The sequence below is a fragment of the Ascaphus truei genome, chromosome 7 (assembly GCF_040206685.1).
Source record: "Ascaphus truei isolate aAscTru1 chromosome 7, aAscTru1.hap1, whole genome shotgun sequence".
In the NCBI taxonomy this organism is placed as follows: domain Eukaryota; kingdom Metazoa; phylum Chordata; class Amphibia; order Anura; family Ascaphidae; genus Ascaphus; species Ascaphus truei.
The window spans coordinates 17,234,483-17,259,120 of record NC_134489.1 but is presented as its reverse complement, the minus strand read 5'-3'; the positions used below and the strand labels follow the sequence as shown (position 1 = coordinate 17,259,120).

Below are 24,638 nucleotides of genomic sequence, written 5' to 3'. Positions count from 1 at the left end.
ACTCACGCTGCTTTCCCCCCACACTCCTCCCCGCTCCCCGATGCCTCTCCTCCTCCCGAAGCCTCCCCTCCCCATTGGCTCACAGCCACACCACGTGACGCGTCAACGCTAGGAAACACCATTCTCTTGTGTCTCCTAGCGGCTGACGCGTCACAGCGTGTAGTGCGCTGTGCCGCCAGGGGGGACCGGGACCGGCTCGGGAGGATTCCCCTGCTGGTGGGGAACTCGCGTGTGGCCGCCCGCGCCGCCGGGTGCACCGGGTCCCAGGCCTAAGATTTACTAAGCGGCTGCCTGGACCACCGTTAAATACATCTTCCCCTAAATGAGTGATGTACCTTAGAGGTGCAGATAACACAGTCCCAAATCAGTGGCGAAGCTAGACATGTGTGGGCACCTGGGCAAAAAAATTCAGGGCCCCCTCATGTCTCTGCCAACCCCCTCTCTCTGCCCCCTCTCTTTGGGTTCTCTCTCTGTCTGGGATCTCTCTCTTTCTCTCTCTCTTACTCTCACACTCATGTTTTTCTTTTCCCTCTTAAGAATTTCTCTCTTGTACATTTTCTCTTTGTGTCTTCTTTCCTCTCATGTCTGTGTTTACCCTTGTGATTTAACCCTTCCCCACCCTCTCACCCCTTTCCCAGCCTGTCTCTAGGCTGCAGCCCCACGCTGCCCTACTTAAGGCCCCGCCCCCTGACCTAGGCCCCACCCACCTATGGAGGCTCCGCAGAGGAAGGAATTTCCCCCCTGTCCACACCCTGCTGCATCTCAGGGCCCCGCCCACCTGCAGAGGCTGGGATTTCCCTCTGTGCTTCCTGCCCGCTGCAGGGAATTAATGCGCGGGCAGGTGGCCGGGCCGCCGACAGGGGGGGAGAGCCGCCCCCCCAAGAGCACAGGCCCCAGCGCTTTGCCCGGGCTATAGCTACGCCCCTGTTCCAAATACTATGGTAAGGTAATTTGGTATATATAACCCACACTGCTTTAGTTAAGAGTTTAACATGGAACAATGAAACTTGCATTCTACTGCAAGTCTCCATTTAGCTTTTAGAGTCTTTACCTTCAATGCTTCTCTCCAGGTCTATGTCTCCAAATATGAACTGGATCTTCTGCATGGCGTGGCTCAGGTTGGAGGAACCATGGACAGTGTTTTGTAGGATGCTCTTTGCAAATCTACTCCTCAGGGAGTCGGGGGCAGACTTCTGAGCCTCGGCAGGGTCTGTGGGACCCATTAGTGCCCTCCACTCCTGCACTGCGCTCTCCTTGCTGAGGATCATCATTAAACAGGGGCCTCTGGGTGCAAAGGGACCAAGCAAGATATGAATACAGGCAGGATCTCAAGCGCACGAGAGGGAGGCGCAAGGGGCGTGTGACGAAGGATTAGTGGCTCCACAAAACACTTTCTCAGAAGTGGTTGTGAAGGTGAAACCAGTAAAGGAATTCAGTGCTCAATGGGATCGACACGAAAACATTATACATATGAAAAAAGCAAAATAGATGGATCAAGTGGTCCTTATTTGCCTTTGATTTGTATGTTTCTGTTCTGGAGGATACCTCTCTGTAAGGACAGATGTGATTTCTAAGAACTGCTACAGTGGTGTTACATTTGCACAGTCCTATTTCGATAAAACATAAAAGTTTATAGTGGGACAAAGGAAGATAAAAAGGATTTCATATACTGGGCAGCCACGTCCGTTTATCAGGTGACAGATAGCACCTCCTGAGCATGTAACACAGTATATATATATATATACATATATATATATATATATATATATATATATACCGTTTAGCTAGTGAGCTCCTACCTGCACATGTAGTTAACTAGCTGGTCATAGAACGGTTTCCCCTTGTGCTCTTTGTAAAACTCCTCCGCCATCTCTCTGCTCAGGCTGGTCTCCTTGATCTGGGAGATGGTGAATCCAGCTCCTTGGATTCTCTCCAGGATTTCACCTGTTTGCAAAGATGGAAGATACTGTGTAGACAGGGACACGCTGCATACACACCAGGGTATACTGTAACAATAACACAACGTGAGCAATAACCGAGGGGAAGAGAACTTTCCTGCTTCAATTCAAAAGTATCCTTTTCTTTTCTTTAGAAGAAAGGTGTAAGGGAACTTTTTACAATGTTGTGCCACATTAACCTACAGTACAGGAGAGAAGCAGGCAAGCAGCTCGGGAGACTTTGAGCCCGGCGGCAACAAGAGGCCCGACCAGCACCGGCCAGGCCCCCCCGCAGCCACCGGCAGAACAGTAAGGGAGAGAGGCAGCAGCTTGGTGTCGGCAACCTGCAGAGAGCCGCAAGTAGGCGCGGAAAGAGCCGCTTGTGGCTCCGGAGCCGCAGATTGCCGACCCCCGTCCTAAACTTTCCATGTCAAGGTCCGAGTCTGCATTCTCTTAATCCAGTCAGTTGACTGCAAAATGTTGACAGGGTTACAAAATGTTCTACAAACAGGTGTTACGGGTTGGCTTTTTCGTACATACAGATATTCAGATATTACAGGCGCTAGTCCAATGACACAGATCGGATATGTTGTTTTTATCAGTACAATACTATATTCAGCGATATTCCCCTCTCTCACAGCTCAGGTGTATTCCCCTCTCACAGCACAGGTGTATTCCCCTCTCTCACAGCTCAGGTGTATTCCCCTCTCTCACAGCTCAGGTGTATTCCCCTCTCTCACAGCTCAGGTGTATTCCCCTCTCTCACAGCTCAGGTGTATTCCCCTCTCACAGCTCAGGTGTATTCCCCTCTCTCACAGCTCAGGTGTATTCCCCTCTCTCACAGCTCAGGTGTATTCCCCTCTCTCACAGCTCAGGTGTATTCCCCTCTCTCACTGCTCAGGTGTATTCCCATCTCACAGCTCAGTGTATTCCCCTCTCTCTCACAGCTCAGGTGTATTCCCCTCTCTCTCACAGCTCAGTGTATTCCCCTCTCTCTCACAGCTCAGGCGTATTCCCCTCTCTCTCACAGCTTAGGTGTATTCCCCTCTCACAGCTCAGGTGTATTCCCCTCTCTCACAGCTCAGGCGTATTCCCCTCTCTCACAGCTCAGGTGTATTCCCCTCCCTCACAGCTCAGGTGTATTCCCCTCTCTCACAGCTCAGGTGTATTCCCCTCTCTCACAGCTCAGGCGTATTCCCCTCTCTCTCACAGCTCAGGTGTATTCCCCTCTCTCACAGCTCAGGTGTATTCCCCTCTCTCACAGCTCAGGTGTGTTCCCCTCTCTCACAGCTCAGGTGTATTCCCCTCCCTCACAGCTTAGGTGTATTCCCCTCTCTCTCACAGCTCAGGTGTATTCCCCTCTCTCTCACAGCTCAGGTGTATTCCCCTCTCTCTCACAGCTCAGGCGTATTCCCCTCTCACAGCTCAGGTGTATTCCCCTCTCTCACAGCTCAGGTGTATTCCCCTCTCTCTCACAGCTCAGGCGTATTCCCCTCTCTCTCACAGCTCAGGTGTATTCCCCTCCCTCACAGCACAGGTGTATTCCCCTCTCTCACAGCTCAGGTGTATTCCCCTCTCTCACAGCTCAGTGTATTCCCCTCTCTCTCACAGCTCAGGTGCATTCCCCTCTCACACAGCTCAGGTGTATTCCCCTCCCTCACAGCTCAGGTGTATTCCCCTCTCTCACAGCTCAGGTGTATTCCCCTCTCTCACAGCTCAGGTGTATTCCCCTCTCTCACAGCTCAGGTGCATTCCCCTCTCTCACAGCTCAGGCGCATTCCCCTCTCTCGCAGCTCAGGTGTATTCCCCTCTCTCGCAGCTCAGGTGTATTCCCCTCTATCGCAGCTCTGGCGTATTCCCCTCTCTTGCAGCTCAGGCGTATTCCCCTCTCTCACAGCTCAGGTGTATTCCCCTCTCTCACAGCTCAGGTGTATTCCCCTCTCTCACAGCTCAGCTCCATTCTCCTCTCTCACAGCTCAGGTGTATTCCCCTCTCTCACAGCTCAGGTGTATTCCCCTCTCTCACAGCTCAGGTGTATTCCCCTCTCTCACAGCTCAGGTCCATTCCCCTCTCTCACAGCTCAGGTGTATTCCCCTCTTTCACAGCTCAGGTGTATTCCCCTCTCTCACAGCTCAGGTGTATTCCCCTCTCTCACAGCTCAGTGTATTCCCCTCACAGCTCAGGTGTATTCCCCTCTCTCACAGCTCAGGTGTATCCCCTCCCTCACAGCTCAGGTGTATTCCCCTCTCTCACAGCTCAGGTGTATCCCCCTCTCTCACAGCTCAGGTGTATTCCCCTCTCTCACAGCTCAGGTGTATCCCCTCCCTCATAGCTCAGGTGTATCCACTCCCTCACAGCTCAGGTGTATCCCCTCCCTCACAGCTCAGGTGTATCCCCTCCCTCACAACTCAGGTGTATTCCCCCCTCTCTCACAGCTCAGGTGTATCCCCTCCCTCACAGCTCAGGTGTATTTCCCTCTCTCACAGCTCAGGTGTATTCCCCTCTCTCACAGCTCAGGTGCATTCCCCTCTCTCTCACAGCTCAGGTATATTCCCCTCTCTCACAGCTCAGGTGTATTCCCCTCTCTCACAGCTCAGGTGTATTCCCCTCTCTCTCACAGCTCAGTTGTATTCCCCTCTCTCTCACAGCTCAGGTGTATCCCCCCCCCCCGGGGACAGCTCAAGCATATCCCCCCCCCCCTCAGGTATATTCCCCTCTCTCTCACAGCTCAGGTGCAGTCCCCTCTCTCTCACAGCTCAGGTGTATTCCCCTCTCTCACAGCTCAGGTGTATTCCCCTCTCTCACAGCTCAGGTGTATTCCCCTCTCTCACAGCTCAGGTGTATTCCCCTCTCTCACAGCTCAGGTGTATTCCCCTCTCTCTCACAGCTCAGGTGTATTCCCCTCTCTCACAGCTCAGGTGTATTCCCCTCTCTCACAGCTCAGGTGTATTCCCCTCTCTCTCACAGCTCAGGCGTATTCCCCTCTCTCACAGCTCAGGCGTATTCCCCTCTCTCACAGCTCAGGCGTATTCCCCTCTCTCACAGCTCAGGCGTATTCCCCTCTCTCACAGCTCAGGCGTATTCCACTCCCTCACAGCACAGGTGTATTCCCCTCTCTCACAGCTCAGGTGTATTCCCCTCCCTCACAGCTCAGGTGTATTCCCCTCTCTCACAGCTCAGGTGTATTCCCCTCTCTCACAGCTCAGGTGTATTCCCCTCTCTCACAGCTCAGGTGTATTCCCCTCTCTCACAGCTCAGGTGTATTCCCCTCTCTCACAGCTCAGGTGTATTCCCCTCTCTCTCACAGCTCAGGTGTATTCCCCTCTCTCACAGCTCAGGTGTATTCCCCTCTCTCACAGCTCAGGTGTATTCCCCTCTCTCTCACAGCTCAGGTGTATTCCCCTCTCTCACAGCTCAGGTGTATTCCCCTCTCTCACAGCTCAGGCGTATTCCCCTCTCTCTCACAGCTCAGGCGTATTCCCCTCTCTCTCACAGCTCAGGTGTATTCCCGTCTCACAGCTCAGGCGTATTCCCCTCTCTCACAGCTCAGGCGTATTCCCCTCCCTCACAGCACAGGTGTATTCCCCTCTCTCACAGCTCAGGTGTATTCCCCTCTCTCACAGCTCAGGTGTATTCCCCTCTCTCACAGCTCAGGTGTATTCCCCTCTCTCTCACAGCTCAGGTGTATTCCCCTCTCTCACAGCTCAGGTGTATTCCCCTCTCTCACAGCTCAGGTGTATTCCCCTCTCTCTCACAGCTCAGGCGTATTCCCCTCTCTCACAGCTCAGGCGTATTCCCCTCTCTCACAGCTCAGGCGTATTCCCCTCTCTCACAGCTCAGGCGTATTCCCCTCTCTCACAGCTCAGGCGTATTCCACTCCCTCACAGCACAGGTGTATTCCCCTCTCTCACAGCTCAGGTGTATTCCCCTCCCTCACAGCTCAGGTGTATTCCCCTCTCTCACAGCTCAGGTGTATTCCCCTCTCTCACAGCTCAGGTGTATTCCCCTCTCTCACAGCTCAGGTGTATTCCCCTCTCTCACAGCTCAGGTGTATTCCCCTCTCTCACAGCTCAGGTGTATTCCCCTCTCTCTCACAGCTCAGGTGTATTCCCCTCTCTCACAGCTCAGGTGTATTCCCCTCTCTCACAGCTCAGGTGTATTCCCCTCTCTCTCACAGCTCAGGTGTATTCCCCTCTCTCACAGCTCAGGTGTATTCCCCTCTCTCACAGCTCAGGCGTATTCCCCTCTCTCTCACAGCTCAGGCGTATTCCCCTCTCTCTCACAGCTCAGGTGTATTCCCGTCTCACAGCTCAGGCGTATTCCCCTCTCTCACAGCTCAGGCGTATTCCCCTCCCTCACAGCACAGGTGTATTCCCCTCTCTCACAGCTCAGGTGTATTCCCCTCCCTCACAGCTCAGGTGTATTCCCCTCTCTCACAGCTCAGGTGTATTCCCCTCTCTCACAGCTCAGGCGTATTCCCCTCTCTCTCACAGCTCAGGCGTATTCCCCTCTCTCACAGCTCAGGTGTATTCCCTTCTCTCACAGCTCAGGTGTATTCCCCTCTCTCTCACAGCTCAGGTGTATTCCCCTCTCTCTCACAGCTCAGTGTATTCCCCTCTCTCTCACAGCTCAGGCGTATTCCCCTCTCTCTCACAGCTCAGGTGTATTCCCCTCTCTCTCACAGCTCAGTGTATTCCCCTCTCTCTCACAGCTCAGGCGTATTCCCCTCTCTCTCACAGCTCAGGTGTATCCCCCCCCCGACAGCTCAAGCATATCCTCCCCCCCTCAGGTATATTCCCCTCTCTCTCACAGCTCAGGTGCAGTCCCCTCTCTCTCACAGCTCAGGTGTATTCCCCTCTCTCACAGCTCAGGTGTATTTCCCTCTCTCACAGCTCAGGTGTATTCCCCTCTCTCACAGCTCAGGTGTATTCCCCTCTCTCACAGCTCAGGTGTATTCCCCTCTCTCACAGCTCAGGTGTATTCCCCTCTCTCTCACAGCTCAGGTGTATTCCCCTCTCTCACAGCTCAGGTGTATTCCCCTCTCTCACAGCTCAGGTGTATTCCCCTCTCTCACAGCTCAGGTGTATTCCCCTCTCTCACAGCTCAGGTGTATTCCCCTCTCTCACAGCTCAGGTGTATTCCCCTCTCTCACATCTCAGGTGTATCCCCCCCGACAGCTCAAGCATATTCCCCCCCCCCCCCCTCAGGTATATTCACCTCTCTCACAGCTCAGGTGTATTCCCCTCTCTCACAGCACAGGTGCATTCCCCTCTCTCTCACAGCTCAGGTATATTCCCCTCTCTCACAGCTCAGGTGTATTCCCCTCTCTCACAGCTCAGGCGTATTCCCCTCTCTCACAGCTCAGGTGTATCCCCCCCCCCGACAGCTCAAGCATACCCCCCCCCCCTCAGGTATATTCCCCTCTCTCTCACAGCTCAGGTGTATTCCCCTCTCTCACAGCTCAGGTGTATTCCCCTCTCTCACAGCTCAGGTGTATTCCCCTCTCTCACAGCTCAGGTGCAGTCCCCTCTCTCTCACAGCTCAGGTGTATTCCCCTCTCTCACAGCTCAGGTGTATTCCCCTCTCTCACAGCTCAGGTGCAGTCCCCTCTCTCTCACAGCTCAGGTGTATTCCCCTCTCTCACAGCTCAGGTGTATTCCCCTCTCTCACAGCTCAGGTGTATTCCCCTCTCTCTCACAGCTCAGGTGTATTCCCCTCTCTCTCACAGCTCAGGTGTATTCCCCTCTCTCACAGCTCAGGTGTATTCCCCTCTCTCACAGCTCAGGTGCAGTCCCCTCTCTCTCACAGCTCAGGCGTATTCCCCTCTCTCACAGCTCAGGTGCATTCCCCTCTCTCTCACAGCTCAGGTGTATTCCCCTCTCTCTCACAGCTCAGGTGTATTCCCCTCCCTCACAGCTCAGGTGAATTCCCCTCTCTCTCACAGCTCAGGTGTATTCCCCTCTCTCTCACAGCTCCGGTGTATTCCCCTCCCTCACAGCTCAGGTGTATTCCCCTCTCTCACTGCTCAGGTGTATTCCCCTCTCTCACTGCTCAGGTGTATTCCCCTCTCTCTCACAGCTCAGGTGTATTCCCCTCTCTCTCACAGCTCAGGTGTATTCCTCTCTCTCTCACTGCTTAGGTGTATTCCCCTCTCTCACAGCTCAGGTGTATTCCCCTCTCTCTCACAGCTCAGGTGTATTCCCCTCTCTCACAACTCAGGTGTATTCCCCTCTCACACTGCTCAGGTGTATTCCCCTCTCTCTCACAGCTCAGGTGTATTCCCCTCTCTCTCACAGCTCAGGTGTATTCCTCTCTCTCTCACTGCTTAGGTGTATTCCCCTCTCTCACAGCTCAGGTGTATTCCCCTCTCTCTCACAGCTCAGGTGTATTCCCCTCTCTCACAACTCAGGTGTATTCCCCTCTCACACTGCTCAGGTGTATTCCCCTCTCTCTCACAGCTCAGGTGTATTCCCCTCTCTCTCACAGCTCAGGTGTATTCCCCTCTCACACTGCTCAGGTGTATTCCCCTCTCTCTCACAGCTCAGGTGTATTCCCCTCTCACACTGCTCAGGTGTATTCCCCTCTCTCTCACAGCTCAGGTGTATTCCACCCCCCCCCCCTCACAGCTCAGTGTATTCCCCTCTCTCTCACTGCTCAGGTGTATTCCCCTCTCTCTCACAGCGCAGGCGTATTCCCCTCTCTCTCACAGCTCATACCTCTGTGTTCCTCTAACGCGTCAGGTTTAATCGCAGCCAGGGTGTGCTCCACCGGGAAGAAAAAGTGAATCTCCTTCTCAGCTTCTTCCGTGGTCGAGCTGCCGTGGAGCTGGTTTATCGTGCTGTCTTTTGGAGAAAACTGAGCCCGCAAGCTAAGAACAAAGTATTATTAGTATTTATTGGTGCATTCCCATATGCTTTATCTCATGTGTCCTTTATCTTCTGTATTCAAATGTTTGCATAAAACCAGACTATTTCCTCTCTTTATGAGACGGCTCCACTCTCTCTCCTGGTCGCACCCTTTCAATCCATTGGCGAGCTGCTCACAGAATGACCCGCACCATACTGTACATACCAGGGACACGGGGTGGCTCAGTGCGTAAAGACACTGAATCTGCAAACCAGGGGTGGACAACTCCAGTCCTCATGTGACGCCAACAGGTCAGGTTTTCAGAACAGGTGGCTCAATCATAATGACTGAAGCAGGGATATTCTGAAAACAGGACCTGTGGGTGGCCCTTGAGGACTGGAGTTGGACACCCTTGCTGTAAACAATGACACCGAGTTTGAATCAGAAGAACCTAGGTCAATTCCCGGTGTCGGTCCCTTGGGACCTTGGACAAGTCACTTTATCTCCCTGTGCCTCAGGCGCCAAAAACACAAAGATTGTAATCTCATCTGGGCAGGGGCTGTGTCTGTAACAATCCTATGTGCTGCGTACCGCGCACTATACTGTCATTGTGATGCGCTTTGAGTCCCATTGGGAGAAAAGCGCTATATGACAGAAAGTTATTATTATTATACACATCTAAGTTGTGTGAAACACACACAGCTCCCACATACCTGTGTGGCGCCTCACTAATGGCCTTCGTTATGTCTGTAGGTCCCAGCAGATTCCTCCAGTGACTCACTGCGTGTTCCTGCACCAGTGCCAGGGCTAATACGGGACCGCTGTGAGTTTACAGAGACAATGCTGGTATTGTTATAGCAAATATTCTGCTGGCCCCTTTCCCTACACAGTGTCAAGTCTAAAAGAAAACCTTCAGGTGAAGCAAACCGAGTAAGGTCGGTCACAGAGATGGAGCGTGTGTGTATTTCACATAGCAGCAAGACAATCACAGACCTGGTCATCTGCTCCACGAGAGCCGGGTAATAGTCCTCGTCAGTGTGTTCTGTGTAGAACTCCTGAACCTGCTGCTCTGTCAGCATCACTTCCTTCTGCATTGCTATAGAGAAGCCAGCGTCTCGGATGCTCTGCAAAACTTCATCTGGAAGGCAACAGTGAGAGAGAAGAATGGGTCCTGTCTCCAAAGCTAAGGGGAAGTTGCCTGATAACAAGTACAGTAAAAAAACACAAACATACAGATGCAGCCGCCGTTATTCCAACATTTCTCTAAATGGATTTCGAGATTTGGCCGAGATTCTCTCAAAATTTGCAGCGACAGACTAATGGCCCATCGGATTAACACAGCAGGGGTCCCTGCTGTGTTAATCCTACCGGGGTCTCCCTGTTTGTAAGAGATAGGCTGAATCAGTCACTCTAACTGCATGCCTCTCACAGGCAATCGCGGGGTTTTTATTTAATGTTAAACATTACAGTAATATTGCAGGGGGTCTCCGGAGCTGAACCGCATTGATTTCAGGTCCGGGGACCCCCTACTTCCCGAGATACAGGCCCCGTTATGGGGTGCCAGTATCCCAGCCATGTAAAAATCCTGTGGTCATGTGACTGAGGGATTTTCACATTGAAGGAGATACCGGCACCCCATGACGGGGTCTGTATCTTGGGAAGTAGGGGTCCCCGAGGCTGAAATCAACTTTGTTCAGCTCAGGAGACCCCCTGCTCCCGCACACTAGTATCAAAATCCCCCCCCCCCCAATAAAAAATTATTACCTTAGTGCAGCAGAGCGCAAATTGGGGATTAACTGCGGGGGGCGCGGAGTTTACAGAGGCCCTGCGTGCTTCCCGAAGGCACTTAAATTAAGTGCTGGGGAAGCAGTGAAGGCCTCTGTAAACCTTATTTACCATGGTTCAGCCGGCATCTGGAGAAGCGTCGCCATGGCAACGCGGCGTCAAATGACGCGGTGGGGGTCATGACGTCCAGACGCTGGGAACCACGGTAAGGAGGGCGCGCAGAGAGCAGGACAGCCGGCTAGGGGGCGCAGGGGAAAAAGATTGTGCTCCCCTGCCTTAGCAGATAGCTGCTAAGGTAATGAAGCTGCTTACATTTTATTTTTATTCATAGTGTACGTGAGCAGGGGGTCTCCTGAGCTGAACAAAGTCGATTTCAGCCTTGGGGACGCCCTACTTCCTGAGTTACAGGCCCCGGTATGACACCACCACCATATTAAACATACACCATAATAGTCATGGAACAATATCAAAGTTCTTACTGTGTCTTTGTGTGGGATTCTCTGTCCCTTAGAGAGAGGGTAGGAAATCCATCTGGATAGCAGCTTGCACAGGACAGCTCTGTAGTCTGTCAGCCACTTTCTACAAGCATTAGCATCCTTATCAAGCTGGTTGTCAGCTGTCTTCGCTTACTTCCTTACTATTCTTACTGGGTTAACCTTCTGAGTGCTGGATGAAGGACTCAGATGTATGTTTCCCAGGCATAATTATCAGTACCTGACTTCACCCTGTCACATACCTCCCCTGTTTCTGTGTCCCCGGCGACATAATGCCTCAAGGCCTCAATTGCACATTTTACAGCGAGGCACTCTTTCTCAATGACGGAATACCTCACTTCCCCTGGGAACAGCTTCCGGCTGATGAACAATATGGGGCGTTCAACACCATCAAATTGTTGGGACAGCACTGCTCCCAGTCCTTCCTCGGAGGCATTTGTCGGAATTATGAAGGGCTCCTTAAAATATGGTCTCCGAAGAGCGGGACCCTCTGACAGGCACTTCTTTAATGTATCAAAGGCTATTTGGCACTCCCAAGACCATCTAACTTGGGTTGGGGCACTCTTTTTTATTAAATCTGTTACAGGTGCTGTAATCTCTGAAAAATGTGGTATAAACCGGCTGTAGTACACTGCTAACCCCAAAATGGAGCGGACCTGTGTCTTTGTATATGGGGTAGGGACTTCCTTTAAGGCGGCCACCTTGCTGGCAAGTGGCCTTACTATCCCACCCCCAACGGCATAGCCCAAGTATTTTGTCGTGGCTTTTCCCAGGGCACATTTTTTTGGATTGGCAGTGAGCCCTGCTTCTCTTAAGGACGTTAGGACTGCCCTGACCCTTTTTATATGGGACTGCGAGTGCCTACTATAGATGACTGTCATCCAAGTAGGCAGCGGCATATGCCCTATTGGGGCGTAGTTCTTTGTCCATTAATCTTTGGAACGTGGTTGGAGCCCCATGTAACCCGAACGGCATAGTGACGAATTGTTATAAATCAGAGGGGTGGCGAAGGCAGTTTTGCACTTGGATTCCTCTGCTAAAGGTATCTGCCAATATCCTTTTGTGAGGTCTACGGTGGAGATATACTCTGCTTGTAACATCGAATGGAAGCATCTAATGATCTACCTTATATAGTTTGCTGTATCTTTGCTGAAAGCTGATTGAAGAATAAAGAATGCCGATTTGAACTGGAAACCTGATTCCTGATTATTATATTGAGAAGAGGCTTTTCTAACAATTAACACAGCAGGGACCCCTGCTGTGTTAATCCAATGGGCCATTATGTCTGCAGAGGACCATGTCGGACCCCAACGCAGCATAACGCAGGCTGTACCCAGGCAAATGTTCGAATAACCGCCGCTGCATCTGTACAATGATTGGCAAAACATGCTGGGTGTAACACTGGGATTAATGAGTCTATATAATGGAAGATGAATATATATATCATATAAAGAGTCCAGGCATACAATATATATATATAATATAAAGAGTGTAAAGAATCCAGGCACATAAACTTACAGTGGCGAGAAAAAGTTTGTGATTTTCACATATTTCACACCTAAACTTTTATTAGATCTTAATCTGTCCTAATAATAAACTTACAGAACTGCTTCAAGTCAGTGACATCTGAGCGCTTCCTTGCATGGACAGCACGCTTCACGTCCTGCCACAACATTTTGATGGGGTTTAGGTCCAGACTTTGACTACACCATTCTAAAACGTGGAATTTCTTCTTCTGCAGCCATTATTTTGTAGCTTGTATGTTTAGGATCATTGTCTTGCTGCATGGCCCACTTTCGGTTCAGTTTCAGGTCATGGACGGATGGCGTGACCTCTAGAATCTTCTGATACAATACAGAATTCATGGTTGTGTCTATGATTGCAAGTTGTCCAGGTCCTTAGGCAGCAAAGCAGCCTCAAACCATCACACTCCCACCAACTCTCGGGGAGGTTCCTCTGTACGAACACAGTGTTTGTTTTTCGCCAAATAACGTTTCTCATTGAAGCAAAAAAGTTCTACCTGTGAATCGTCTGTCCAGAGAACATTGTTCCAGAACTTTTGTGGATCATCTATGTGCTCTTTGGTGAACTTCAGACGGGCAACAATGTTCTTTTTAGAGCAGTGGTTTCCTCCTGGTTATCCTTCCATGAACACCATTCTTGTTCAGTGTTTTTCTGATAGTTGAGTGATGAACACTCACATTAGCCAAGGCGAGAGTGGCCTGCAGATCCTTGGATGTTACTCTGGGGTTCTTTGTGACTTTGTAAGGGAGTGAAAAAGTTAACCCCCTCTGCAAGGATCAGGAAACCAACACCGGTGTCAGGTTTCCTGACTGAGCTGCTTTAGAATTGACTCCTAATTGAACAGGGTTTAAAAGGCAGGAAGTAACTGCTTGTTAGAGTTCCTGTTCCAGCTTTGCATTAGAGGAGGGTCACAGAGGACGGCCTGTGACCCACTGGGATTTACACCCAGCAACAACTGAGCTCCAGCCCCAAGGACCCAAGCTTCTTGTTCACCAGAGGGATTTGCCTGGGAACAGTGGGGAATCCAAAGCTCCACACTGCAGCGAAGCCAGCACAGAAATAGGACTACAGACTTCCTGGGAGCAGCAGGACTGCAACACCTGCATCTGACTTTAACCTAGAGAAACCAGACCAGCACACGCAGATAAGGACTTTTTATATTGTTCCCTGATTTTGGTTTATATGTTTTGGGGCTGGTAACTGGGCTATCTAGGCAGCCAGGTAGATAAGGCCTGCACTGTTAGTAAGTTGTGTTTGTGGAGAAATAAACCTCTCAATGTTTTGGTTCAGCCTAAAATGCATTGTGTGGACTCTTAACTGACCTCACCTATACAATGATTTGCAGGTTTGTTCTAGGAGAGATTTTGGTAGGACGACCGCTTCTGGGCAGAGTGACTGTGGTCTTGAACTTTCTCCATTTGTAGACTCTCTATCTCGGAAGATCTACCTAATTATTTAAATACCTGGTTCTAATTATCACATTTAATTTAGCTAATAAAATCAGGGGTTCACTTACTATTGCACATACACTGAATTACTCATTGATGGTCTAATTCATACATCATTTTGTTTCAGAAAACATGGAATTGGATAATATAAACTCTATATATTGGATATTTGATCAAGACTGGTTTTGATTCAAGAAGGTTATCATGGGAAAACTATGTAATTTCTGTAATAATCATTGGGGTTCACAAACTTTTGCTCGCCACTCATAAAAACAAATAGTTTATACAACTCCTGCGGAGGACTTTAAAGCAGATTGGGGGTGTGGTAAGAAAATGTTACCCTTGGTGCTATGCTGACAGTGCAAGAAAGACTGCGGATATTACATCACAGATATTGAGCTGATGGCTGGGACTGTTCTCATGGTGTGGTGTGTCAGGGAAAGTATAATTACTATAGTTTAAAGTCTATTTTCAATTCACGCAACGGACAAGGCCGTACTACACCTGTATTATATACTGTGCCTATTAAAAGGCAAGTTACTTTAATAAACAAATTGGTGTCAGAACTAATTTCCTTCACAGTATAAGGATACAAAGAAACCCTGCATATTAGCCACTTTTCAAAGCTCATTCGTTTTAAAAAAAACTACAGAGCACTCAGTCTGGGGGCTGAAATGTTGGTGCTGTGTCCTTATGCTGGCAGCCCATGCTGTCTCTAACCTTCAGTAGTAAGCACAAGGAGTGGTCCTCTCTCACAGCTGGTGTTAGTGTAGTGGTGCTGGGAAAAGCCATGGGGATTAGACACAGCATTCAGGACTCTTTGACTCTCCTTACTTTTAGTTTCAAGAAGCTGTATCTGGAAGTATGATCCACTAGTGTAGCGCCCTTATTACATTCTATACTGTGAGTTATATGCCGTTAGAGTTAGGGTGACCATTCGTACCGGTTTTACCGGTACAGTCCCGGTTTTTTGTGGCCTGTACCGGTTTAAGCCTGTCCCGGTTTTTGTCCCGGTTTCTGTCCCTGGTCCCGGTATTGCAGGGCAGCGGCGGTGAGGAGAATGCGGCGGCGGCGGCGGCGGGTAAGTATTGTGTATGTGTGTGTGAATGGCGTGTGAATGCTGCCGGGGGGGACTGAATGCAGGAGAATGCCGGGGGCGGGACATAGAATGCCGGCCTGCAGGGGATTGGATGAAGGATGCTGCCGGGGGCGGGACTTAGAATGCCGGCCGGCCCGCAGGGGATTGGTTGCAGGAGGTCAGAGGAAGCCGGGGGCGGGACTTCCGCTTTGTGCAGAACACACGTGTCTTCCCGTACCCGGCTTCTCTGTGCGCGGTGAGTGTCCCCCTTCTGTCCCGGGTCCCAGCCAGGGGGGGAGGGGGGGGGAGCGCCTGCTTTTGTACCACCTTGTACCTTTGCCCCCCCCCCCCCCCCGGCGCTCCCACCATTGCCCCCCCGGCGCTCCCACTATTGCCCCCCCCCGGCGCTCCCACCATTGGCCCCACGGCGCTCCCACCATTGCCCATCGGCGCTCACAGCTTTGCCCCCCGGCGCTCACAGCTTTGCCCCCCGGCGCTCACTTCCCCCCGTCCCCTTGGTGTGGGAGATGGGCTCGGGGGCGGGCAGTGGTTGCTGCGCGGTCGCGAGCGGTGTAGGGGCTGGCGTGCGGTGCAGGGGGAGGCGGGGTGTATCTGTGTGTGCATCAGTGTGTGCATCAGTGTGTGCATCAGTGTGTGCATCAGTGTGTGTGTGTATCTGTGTGTGTGTGTGTATCTGTGTATGTGTGTGTGTATCTGTGTGTGTGTGTGTATCTGTGTGTGTGTGTGTGTATCTGTGTGTGTGTGTGTATCTGTGTGTGTGTATCAGTGGGGGTGTGTATCAGTGGGGGTGTGTATCAGTGGGGGTGTGTTGTGTGTATCAGTGGGGGGGTGTGTATCAATGGGTGTGTGTGTATCAGTGTGTGTGTGTGTGTGTGTATCAGTGTCTCCCTCCCTCTCCCTCCCTCTCTCCCCCACCCTGTCTCCCTCCTTCCCTCCCACCCTGTCTCCCTCCTTCCCTCCCACCCTGTCTCCCTCCTTCCCTCCCACCCTGTCCCCCACCTTCCCTCCCACCCTGTCTCCCTCCTTCCCTCCCACCCTGTCTCCCTCCTTCCCTCCCACCCTGTCTCCCTCCTTCCCTCCCACCCCGTCTCCCTCCTTCCCTTCCACCCCGTCTCCCTCCTTCCCTTCCACCCCGTCTCCCTCCTTCCCTTCCACCCCGTCTCCCTCCTTCCCTCCCACCCCGTCTCCCTCCTTCCCTCCCACCCCGTCTCCCTCCTTCCCTCCCACCCCGTCTCCCTCCTTCCCTCCCACCCCGTCTCCCTCCCTCCCTCCCTGTCTCACCCTCCCTCCCTCCCTGTCTCACCCTCCCTCCCTCCCCGTCTGTCTCACCCTCCCTCCCACCCCGTCTGTCTCACCCTCCCTCCCACCCTGTCAGTCTCACCCTCCCTCCCACCCTGTCTCTCTCACCCTCCCTCCCACCCTGTCTGTCTCACCCTCCCTCCCACCCTGTCTGTCTCACCCTCCCTCCCACCCTGTCTGTCTCACCCTCCCTCCCACCCTGTCTGTCTCACCCTCCCTCCCACCCTGTCTGTCTCACCCTCCCTCCCACCCTGTCTGTCTCACCCTCCCTCCCACCCTGTCTGTCTCATGTCTGTCTCACCCTCCCTCCCACCCTGTCTGTCTCACCCTCCCTCCCACCCTGTCTGTCTCACCCTCCCTCCCTCCCACCCTGTCTCATGTCTGTCTCACCCTCCCTCCCACCCTGTCTGTCTCACCCTCCCTCCCACCCTGTCTGTCTCACCCTCCCTCCCACCCTGTCTGTCTCACCCTCCCTCCCACCCTGTCTGTCTCACCCTCCCTCCCACCATGTCTGTCTCACCCTCCCTCCCACCCTGTCTGTCTCACACTCCCTCCCACCCTGTCTGTCTCACCCTCCCTCCCACCCTGTCTGTCTCACCCTCCCTCCCACCCTGTCTGTCTCACCCTCCCTCCCACCCTGTCTGTCTCACCCTCCCTCCCACCCTGTCTGTCTCACCCTCCCTCCCACCCTGTCTGTCTCACCCTCCCTCCCACCCTGTCTGTCTCACCCTCCCTCCCACCCTGTCTGTCTCACCCACCCTCCCTCCCTGTCTGTCTCACCCTCCCTCCCACCCTGTCTGTCTCACCCTCCCTCCCACCCTGTCTGTCTCACCCTCCCTCCCACCCTGTCTGTCTCACCCTCCCTCCCACCCTGTCTGTCTCACCCTCCCTCCCACCCAGTCTGTCTCACCCTCCCTCCCACCCTGTCTGTCTCACCCTCCCTCCCACCCTGTCTGTCTCACACTCCCTCCCACCCTGTCTGTCTCACCCTCCCTCCCACCCTGTCTGTCTCACCCTCCCTCCCACCCTGTCTGTCTCACCCTCCCTCCCACCCTGTCTGTCTCACCCTCCCTCCCACCCTGTCTGTCTCACCCTCCCTCCCACCCTGTCTGTCTCACCCTCCCTCCCACCCTGTCTGTCTCACCCTCCCTCCCACCCTGTCTGTCTCACCCTCCCTCCCACCCTGTCTGTCTCACCCACCCTCCCTCCCTGTCTGTCTCACCCTCCCTCCCACCCTGTCTGTCTCACCCTCCCTCCCACCCTGTCTGTCTCACCCTCCCTCCCACCCTGTCTGTCTCACCCTCCCTCCCACCCTGTCTGTCTCACCCTCCCTCCCACCCTGTCTGTCTCACCCTCCCTCCCACCCAGTCTGTCTCAAAGTCTGTCTCACCCTCCCTCCCACCCTGTCTGTCTCACCCTCCCTCCCACCCTGTCTGTCTCACCCTCCCTCCCACCCTGTCTCCCTCCCACCCTGTCTCCCTCCCACCCTGTCTCCCTCCCACCCTGTCTCACCCTCCCTCACCCACCCTCCCTGTCTCACCCTCCCTGTCTCACCCTCCGTCTCACCCTCCCTCCCTCGCCCTCCCTCCCTCCCTCGCCCTGTCTCCCTCCCTCGCCCCTCCCGCGCCCTCCCTCCCTGTCTGTCGCCCTCCCTCCCTGTCTGTCTCCCTCCCTCGCCCTCTCTGTCTGTCTGTCTCCCTCGCCCTCCCTGTCTGTCTGTCTGTCTCCCTCCCTCCCTCGCCCTCCCTCCCTGTCTCCCTCCCTGTCTCCCTCGCCCTCCCTCCCTGTCTCCCTCGCCCTCCCTCCCTGTCTCCCTCCATCCCTGTCTCCCTCCCTCGCCCTCCCTCCCTCGCCCTCCCTGTCTCCCTCACCCTCCCTGTCTCCCTCACCCTCTGTCTTATCTTAACTGCCGTATAACTACACCGAAGTAACCTACTCTGCTTTCTTCCAGATCTGACTCAAATTTCACACGGGAGACATCAGAAGACAGGTAGGGAACACCTCCCCTCAAGTATAGTACCTTGAGGGACTGCGGATCAGGTAAGATCCCAGACGGGATTGCTGCTTTAGAAATTGTGAAGAGGGGGCATCCTGAGAATGGTTAAGGGGTTCAGAATCATTCACATCTGGGTTTTTTTTGTTGTTCGATTATTGAGGTGTACACACACACACACACACACACACACACACACACACACACACACACACACACTCTCTCTCTCTCTCTCTCTCTCTCTCTCTCTCTCTAATGGTAGCAAAGTATAAGTGTACTACAATAAATAAACTGTTATATATATATATATATATAATTTAAAAAAATGTGTCCCGGTTTTTCATTTTCAAAATCTGGTCACCCTAGTTAGAGTATATATAGTAATGGGATATAAATGCAAAATGTACCTTTAAGTATGCCGACAGAGACGATTTCTTACCTTTCCTGCTCTTCAGGATCTCTGGCCTGATCAGCGCTAATGTCCGCTCTGGGTTCCCAGGGATAGCTTCCTCTGTGGTTCTGTGCGAAGCTTGGAAATTGGGGAAGAAGAAGGCGAGCTCTCTGCTGGCTTGTTGTCGGTCGTTGCTGCCATGTACCGCATTATACAGGACTTCTGTGCCATACTGCGCTCTCAGACTGCCAGGGACAAAACCTTATCATTCACTCTTTGGACGGGGACTGGGCAACTGAATATTAAATACACTAGTTCAGCTCAGTGTATTTTTTCACATCAAAAACAAAAAACTTTTTCGATCAAAAGTAGGTATAATGTGGCAATGAAAACAATATTTATTTTATCACTTAAGCAACAATCCCTTCATTACCTTCCCCCAACACAATTTGGGGTGTACATCCTCATAGGGACAGTGCTCTCTTTTACCTTTGGACATATGTCTAACAGCCTCAGTATGTCACATGATCCACATTACCACTAAGGTCACGTGTTGGGTGTTACACATTACATGGCAATATAACCAGAAACTAGTCGGTAATCATCTCTGCCCAATCACCTTTCAGGTTTTTCCTTCTTGGCAATGTCCACATCCGTTGGGCCGATGAACTCTCTCCAGGCTGGGACTGCATCCTCCTCTTCCCCGGGCTTGGAAATGATCAGCACGTGACACGGGCCGCTTGACATGAACTGGATCAGTTCCTGGAATTCTTCCTGCACAGGCAGACATTGGAATTACATTATAATTGTCCCTCTTCCGTTAGACTTGAACTGCTGGAGTGGGCACAGCGTCCGCAGGGTGTGAATTAAAAGGAAATGTGCATGCAATGAAATCCCATCAGAATTACGGGCGCCATCTATCCCTACTGCCAAAAAGCTTACAAGCTAATATGTTTATTATTACTACTAGTATGCAAATAAAGACTGCTTCCACACTACTAACACATTTTAACAATTTTAACCTCTGTCACGTTATGGTGAAAACAAAAGTCCAATCTGAGAGGGCAATGCAGCTATATCATAATAGTATAATAATAGTAATGTCTTCTTACATACTGCTGACAAGATACACTGTGCTGTAGTATACAGCAAGGACAATCACAATAAATCATTGCTTTAAAGAGTTTACATAATGTAAATGTGATCTAACACTTTCTCACTGAAAGGGTAGTGCATGCATGGGAAAGCCTCCCAGCAGAGATCACTGTAATACTGTATAATTTAAAACCTATAAAAAAACAAAAACGGGGTGCAGGAAGAGAAACAGAAACCCAAATTAGTACACAATAATTGTATATATGTCAAAATGCGGAACATATAACACTTACATAAAAAGAGGTGGATCGAATTGATCCTAATGTCCGTGAACACACAGGGGGTCGGGCTCCGTCTACCAGAACCCCGCAATCAGGAAATCCTCAGATCTTTAAGAGAGAGAGAGTCCAGCTACAGATGGTATATAAGGCTAGATCTCAGATCCTGTCGGCATCCTCGGGGTGTACTTGGACTGCAGCTTCCGGGGTGTCCATCGTCACGGGCGTCACGTTACTGTGTCTGACCTCATCGCAACACGTTTCGTGTCGGATTGACACTTCTTCAGGGGGATGGTCATATGATCCTCTGGTATTGCTTAAATACCTTTGCTGGATAATATCTCAGCCAATGGGGATCAAAACCGGATAAATTACTAAGCCTTCCAATCAGCTGCCTAATTGCATCACTATCTAATGATCATAAAACAATAAAATGATGACAGTACATCACAAACCTAACACTAAAGAAAAACCACTAAATGACAACACACACAAATAATATTATTTAAATTTTTTTTATATACTATCAATATCAGTAAAATAACTTTAATCATATTAAAAATTGCTGGGCATTGAATTATAGACCCAAACAAATACACTTTCATCATAAATCAATGAGTCTTAAATCCCAACCAACAACAGTATTTGGGTGTATGAGAAATACATGCATGCATAAAAAGATCATACAAGATACATATTAAAGTGTGAGATGCCCATATGAGGCACATCAATTCACACACAAATCCAATATCTCCACACCACACATTATGTCAACATATATTGTGAACAAAAATGTCACGCAGGAAACATTTCATAATACACATTGAATACGCATCTTAAATGTAATATCTATATCAAGAATTTAAGTGAACATCATAATTGAGAACTGAATTAACCCGATAAATCGAACAATAGAATATAGAGAATGTCTTCATACAACAAAAGTATTCTGTGAAAATATCCTAATCCATAAAGTGAAGGGCTTCATATAACAAATGTGACTATCTTAATGTAGAGTTCCTAATGTCTCAATACAAACATGAAACAAATGCAGCAGACTTGATGATCCTAACATCTAGATTCACAAGGGGTACTTATTCACTAAGCTCTAAATTGCAAAAAAAAACAAAAATAAATAAAAAAAACAATGCAAGATAGTGGGACCTTACTATCCCTGAAAACGATCGTAGATAGCATTAAAGGGGAACATCCTTTAAAAGAAGAACAAACCACCAGACCACTAAAAATGTAATGATCATACTTTTTACTTAAAAAATGTGGCCAATTCAATTCATTCATTCATTAAGACCTCCGGATAACGTGACGCCCGTGACGATGGACACCCCGGAAGCTGCAGTCCAAGTACACCCCGAGGATGCCGACAGGATCTGAGATCTAGCCTTATATACCATCTGTAGCTGGACTCTTTCTCTTAAAGATCTGAGGATTTCCTGATTGCGGGGTTCTGGTAGACGGAGCCCGACCCCCTGTGTGTTCACGGACATTAGGATCAATTCGACCCACCTCTTTTTATGTAAGTGTTATATTTTCCGCATTTCGACATATATACAATTATTGTGTACTAATTTGGGTTTCTGTTTCTCTTCCTGCGCCCCGTTTTTGTTTTTTTATGTGTTTGGAATTGCCCCGCTGATCACGGGAGACTGGGAGCAGCAGGGAAGATCAGATTCCCCCAGAAGTGACCAAGGGAGGACAAGGGACAGCGCGCACTGTATTTCTTTAAATAATTTCAACCCTATTGGAATTGGTTCTGCAGTAAAAAGGCTGAAAGTGAGAGACGAGATCAGCTAATTAGTTCTTAGCTACAGTACCAGTGCTATGCGTCTGTTCCCCGGAGCTTCTCAGGAGTCTGTGCTCACCTCTCCTGCTCTGTGCTGGTAGAAGTCTCTGGCTTCAGACTCCGTCATGGTCCGTTCTTCGTTGGCCAAAATCTCAAATCCAGCCTCTTGGATCTGTGTGGAGCACAGGGCATTCATGTTCTGCTCTCCAAGACATAACTTTCATATATAGAGGAGGGTTCAAGGTGCGCTGACTTAGGCTTTGTACACAGTAGGGAAAACTATAGAAAAGGACCTCGCTCAGACCCCTAATAGGTGGAGGCGTGCTGCCTGGGGATGGGCTTGATAGACAAGAAATGTGTACCGAGAGTGGTACACCAAAGAATCCCCTTTAGATAGGCGCACTGCAGACCTGAAGATATAGACGGTCAGGGGTTGGATGTGGTGTATAAAAATTAAAAACAACTTTAATAAATATTCATGTAATGGTGTACATAAAACAGTATATAGTGCTGTGCCATACACTGAGTAATAATAGACTGCTGTTGGTCTATATCAAACTCCGTCATGCGTCTCACTGTGCTCCCACTAATTTTGTCTCCCTTGAGGTTTAAAGAATCTGGGTAGATGCTCTTAATATCAGAAGTCTAGATGGGTATATTAATCCTGTGGCATATTAGTAAGTATAGGCTCTACCGAGACTTACAAAGTATTCACGCAGCACATCCATGCGATGTGCACACTGCGCATGCGTCATGTAAGTTGAAGAGTTGGAGTCTGTTTTATGTACGTGTTGCGCATGCGCCGGAACAGTGCGTGAAATTAACTGTTTGGACAGCCCGTTTTAGGTAGGTAACGGGTAAAGGGAGTACTGGGTATGATAGAAATGTTTAGTAGTGATTGAACATAGTGACACACAAAGCGCTGTGCCTATGGATCACTATAGATCACGTTTTAATATGAACCCAGTGTATTACGGGATGCGTATTCGTAGTACATTAGTGCGTTCATGTGTCAGACATAGTGCTGTATTTGCTCTAGTAATATGTCCTCTGGTATAGTATGCGTCTCAGTTTGGGCGCAGGTACAAGGGTGCTGTACACCTTTAGTTGCTAGAGTAGTGAAAGTAGTAAGCGCAGTACTGGGCTGATAGGTGATATATAAAACGGGTAAAGTAATGCCCGTATAGCCGCAGGGCTGCTTACTTGTACACTGCTGCAATGAGGAAATAGGGCATAACATACGGGACCCAGATAGTCAGAGCAGCTGTGTCTATACAAGACAGCATAGACGTATATGCATGGTTGTATCTGTTGTATTTATAACAAGCAAGCTGTCTTGATAGTAAGTAGCAAGTGCCGCCCTGTGGCAGCACTGACACCTCTTTAATTGGGTGTAACAAATGAAATGTAGCTTAGACACAGATCAGCGCACTTAAGGAGCTAGTAGAGATAGCCGACGTAGTTATGCATAACTACGTCGGCTATCTCTACTAGCTCCTTAAGTGCGCTGATCTGTGTCTAAGCTACATTTCATTTGTTACACCCAATTAAAGAGGTGTCAGTGCTGCCACAGGGCGGCACTTGCTACTTACTATCAAGACAGCTTGCTTGTTATAAATACAACAGATACAACCATGCATATACGTCTATGCTGTCTTGTATAGACACAGCTGCTCTGACTATCTGGGTCCCGTATGTTATGCCCTATTTCCTCATTGCAGCAGTGTACAAGTAAGCAGCCCTGCGGCTATACGGGCATTACTTTACCCGTTTTATATATCACCTATCAGCCCAGTACTGCGCTTACTACTTTCACTACTCTAGCAACTAAAGGTGTACAGCACCCTTGTACCTGCGCCCAAACTGAGACGCATACTATACCAGAGGACATATTACTAGAGCAAATACAGCACTATGTCTGACACATGAACGCACTAATGTACTACGAATACGCATCCCGTAATACACTGGGTTCATATTAAAACGTGATCTATAGTGATCCATAGGCACAGCGCTTTGTGTGTCACTATGTTCAATCACTACTAAACATTTCTATCATACCCAGTACTCCCTTTACCCGTTACCTACCTAAAACGGGCTGTCCAAACAGTTAATTTCACGCACTGTTCCGGCGCATGCGCAACACGTACATAAAACAGACTCCAACTCTTCAACTTACATGACGCATGCGCAGTGTGCACATCGCATGGATGTGCTGCGTGAATACTTTGTAAGTCTCGGTAGAGCCTATACTTACTAATATGCCACAGGATTAATATACCCATCTAGACTTCTGATATTAAGAGCATCTACCCAGATTCTTTTAAACCTCAAGGGAGACAAAATTAGTGGGAGCACAGTGAGACGCATGACGGAGTTTGATATAGACCAACAGCAGTCTATTATTACTCAGTGTATGGCACAGCACTATATACTGTTTTATGTACACCATTACATGAATATTTATTAAAGTTGTTTTTTATTTTTATACACCACATCCAACCCCTGATCGTCTATATCTTCAGGTCTGCAGTGCGCCTATCTAAAGGGGATTCTTTGGTGTACCACTCTCGGTACACATTTCTTGTTTGTACACAGTAGGCATGCGCACGACCGAGCGTGTGACATCACGGGCGCCTGCTGCACAG

At 50.1% G+C, this 24,638-nt stretch overlaps 1 protein-coding gene across 6 annotated transcripts in view; it reads right to left on the bottom strand.

Annotated features, from left to right (window-relative positions):
• Positions 1 to 24,638, bottom strand: part of NME9 (NME/NM23 family member 9) — a 40,786-nt gene that overhangs the window by 1,807 nt on the left and 14,341 nt on the right. For 4 of the 6 annotated variants that reach the window (XM_075607116.1, XM_075607115.1, XM_075607119.1 and 1 more), the window contains 8 exons: positions 22,070 to 22,162; positions 19,436 to 19,590; positions 18,865 to 19,061; positions 9,777 to 9,921; positions 9,497 to 9,604; positions 8,654 to 8,805; positions 1,800 to 1,944; positions 1,052 to 1,284 (listed from right to left, as the gene is read on the bottom strand). In XM_075607116.1, coding sequence (XP_075463231.1) covers positions 1,052 to 1,284; positions 1,800 to 1,944; positions 8,654 to 8,805; positions 9,497 to 9,604; positions 9,777 to 9,921; positions 18,865 to 19,061; positions 19,436 to 19,590; positions 22,070 to 22,162 — 1,228 coding nt within the window. The remainder of the gene's footprint in view (positions 1 to 1,051; positions 1,285 to 1,799; positions 1,945 to 8,653; positions 8,806 to 9,496; positions 9,605 to 9,776; positions 9,922 to 18,864; positions 19,062 to 19,435; positions 19,591 to 22,069; positions 22,163 to 24,638) is intronic. The other 2 variants (XM_075607118.1, XM_075607120.1) reach the window with 1 other exon arrangement.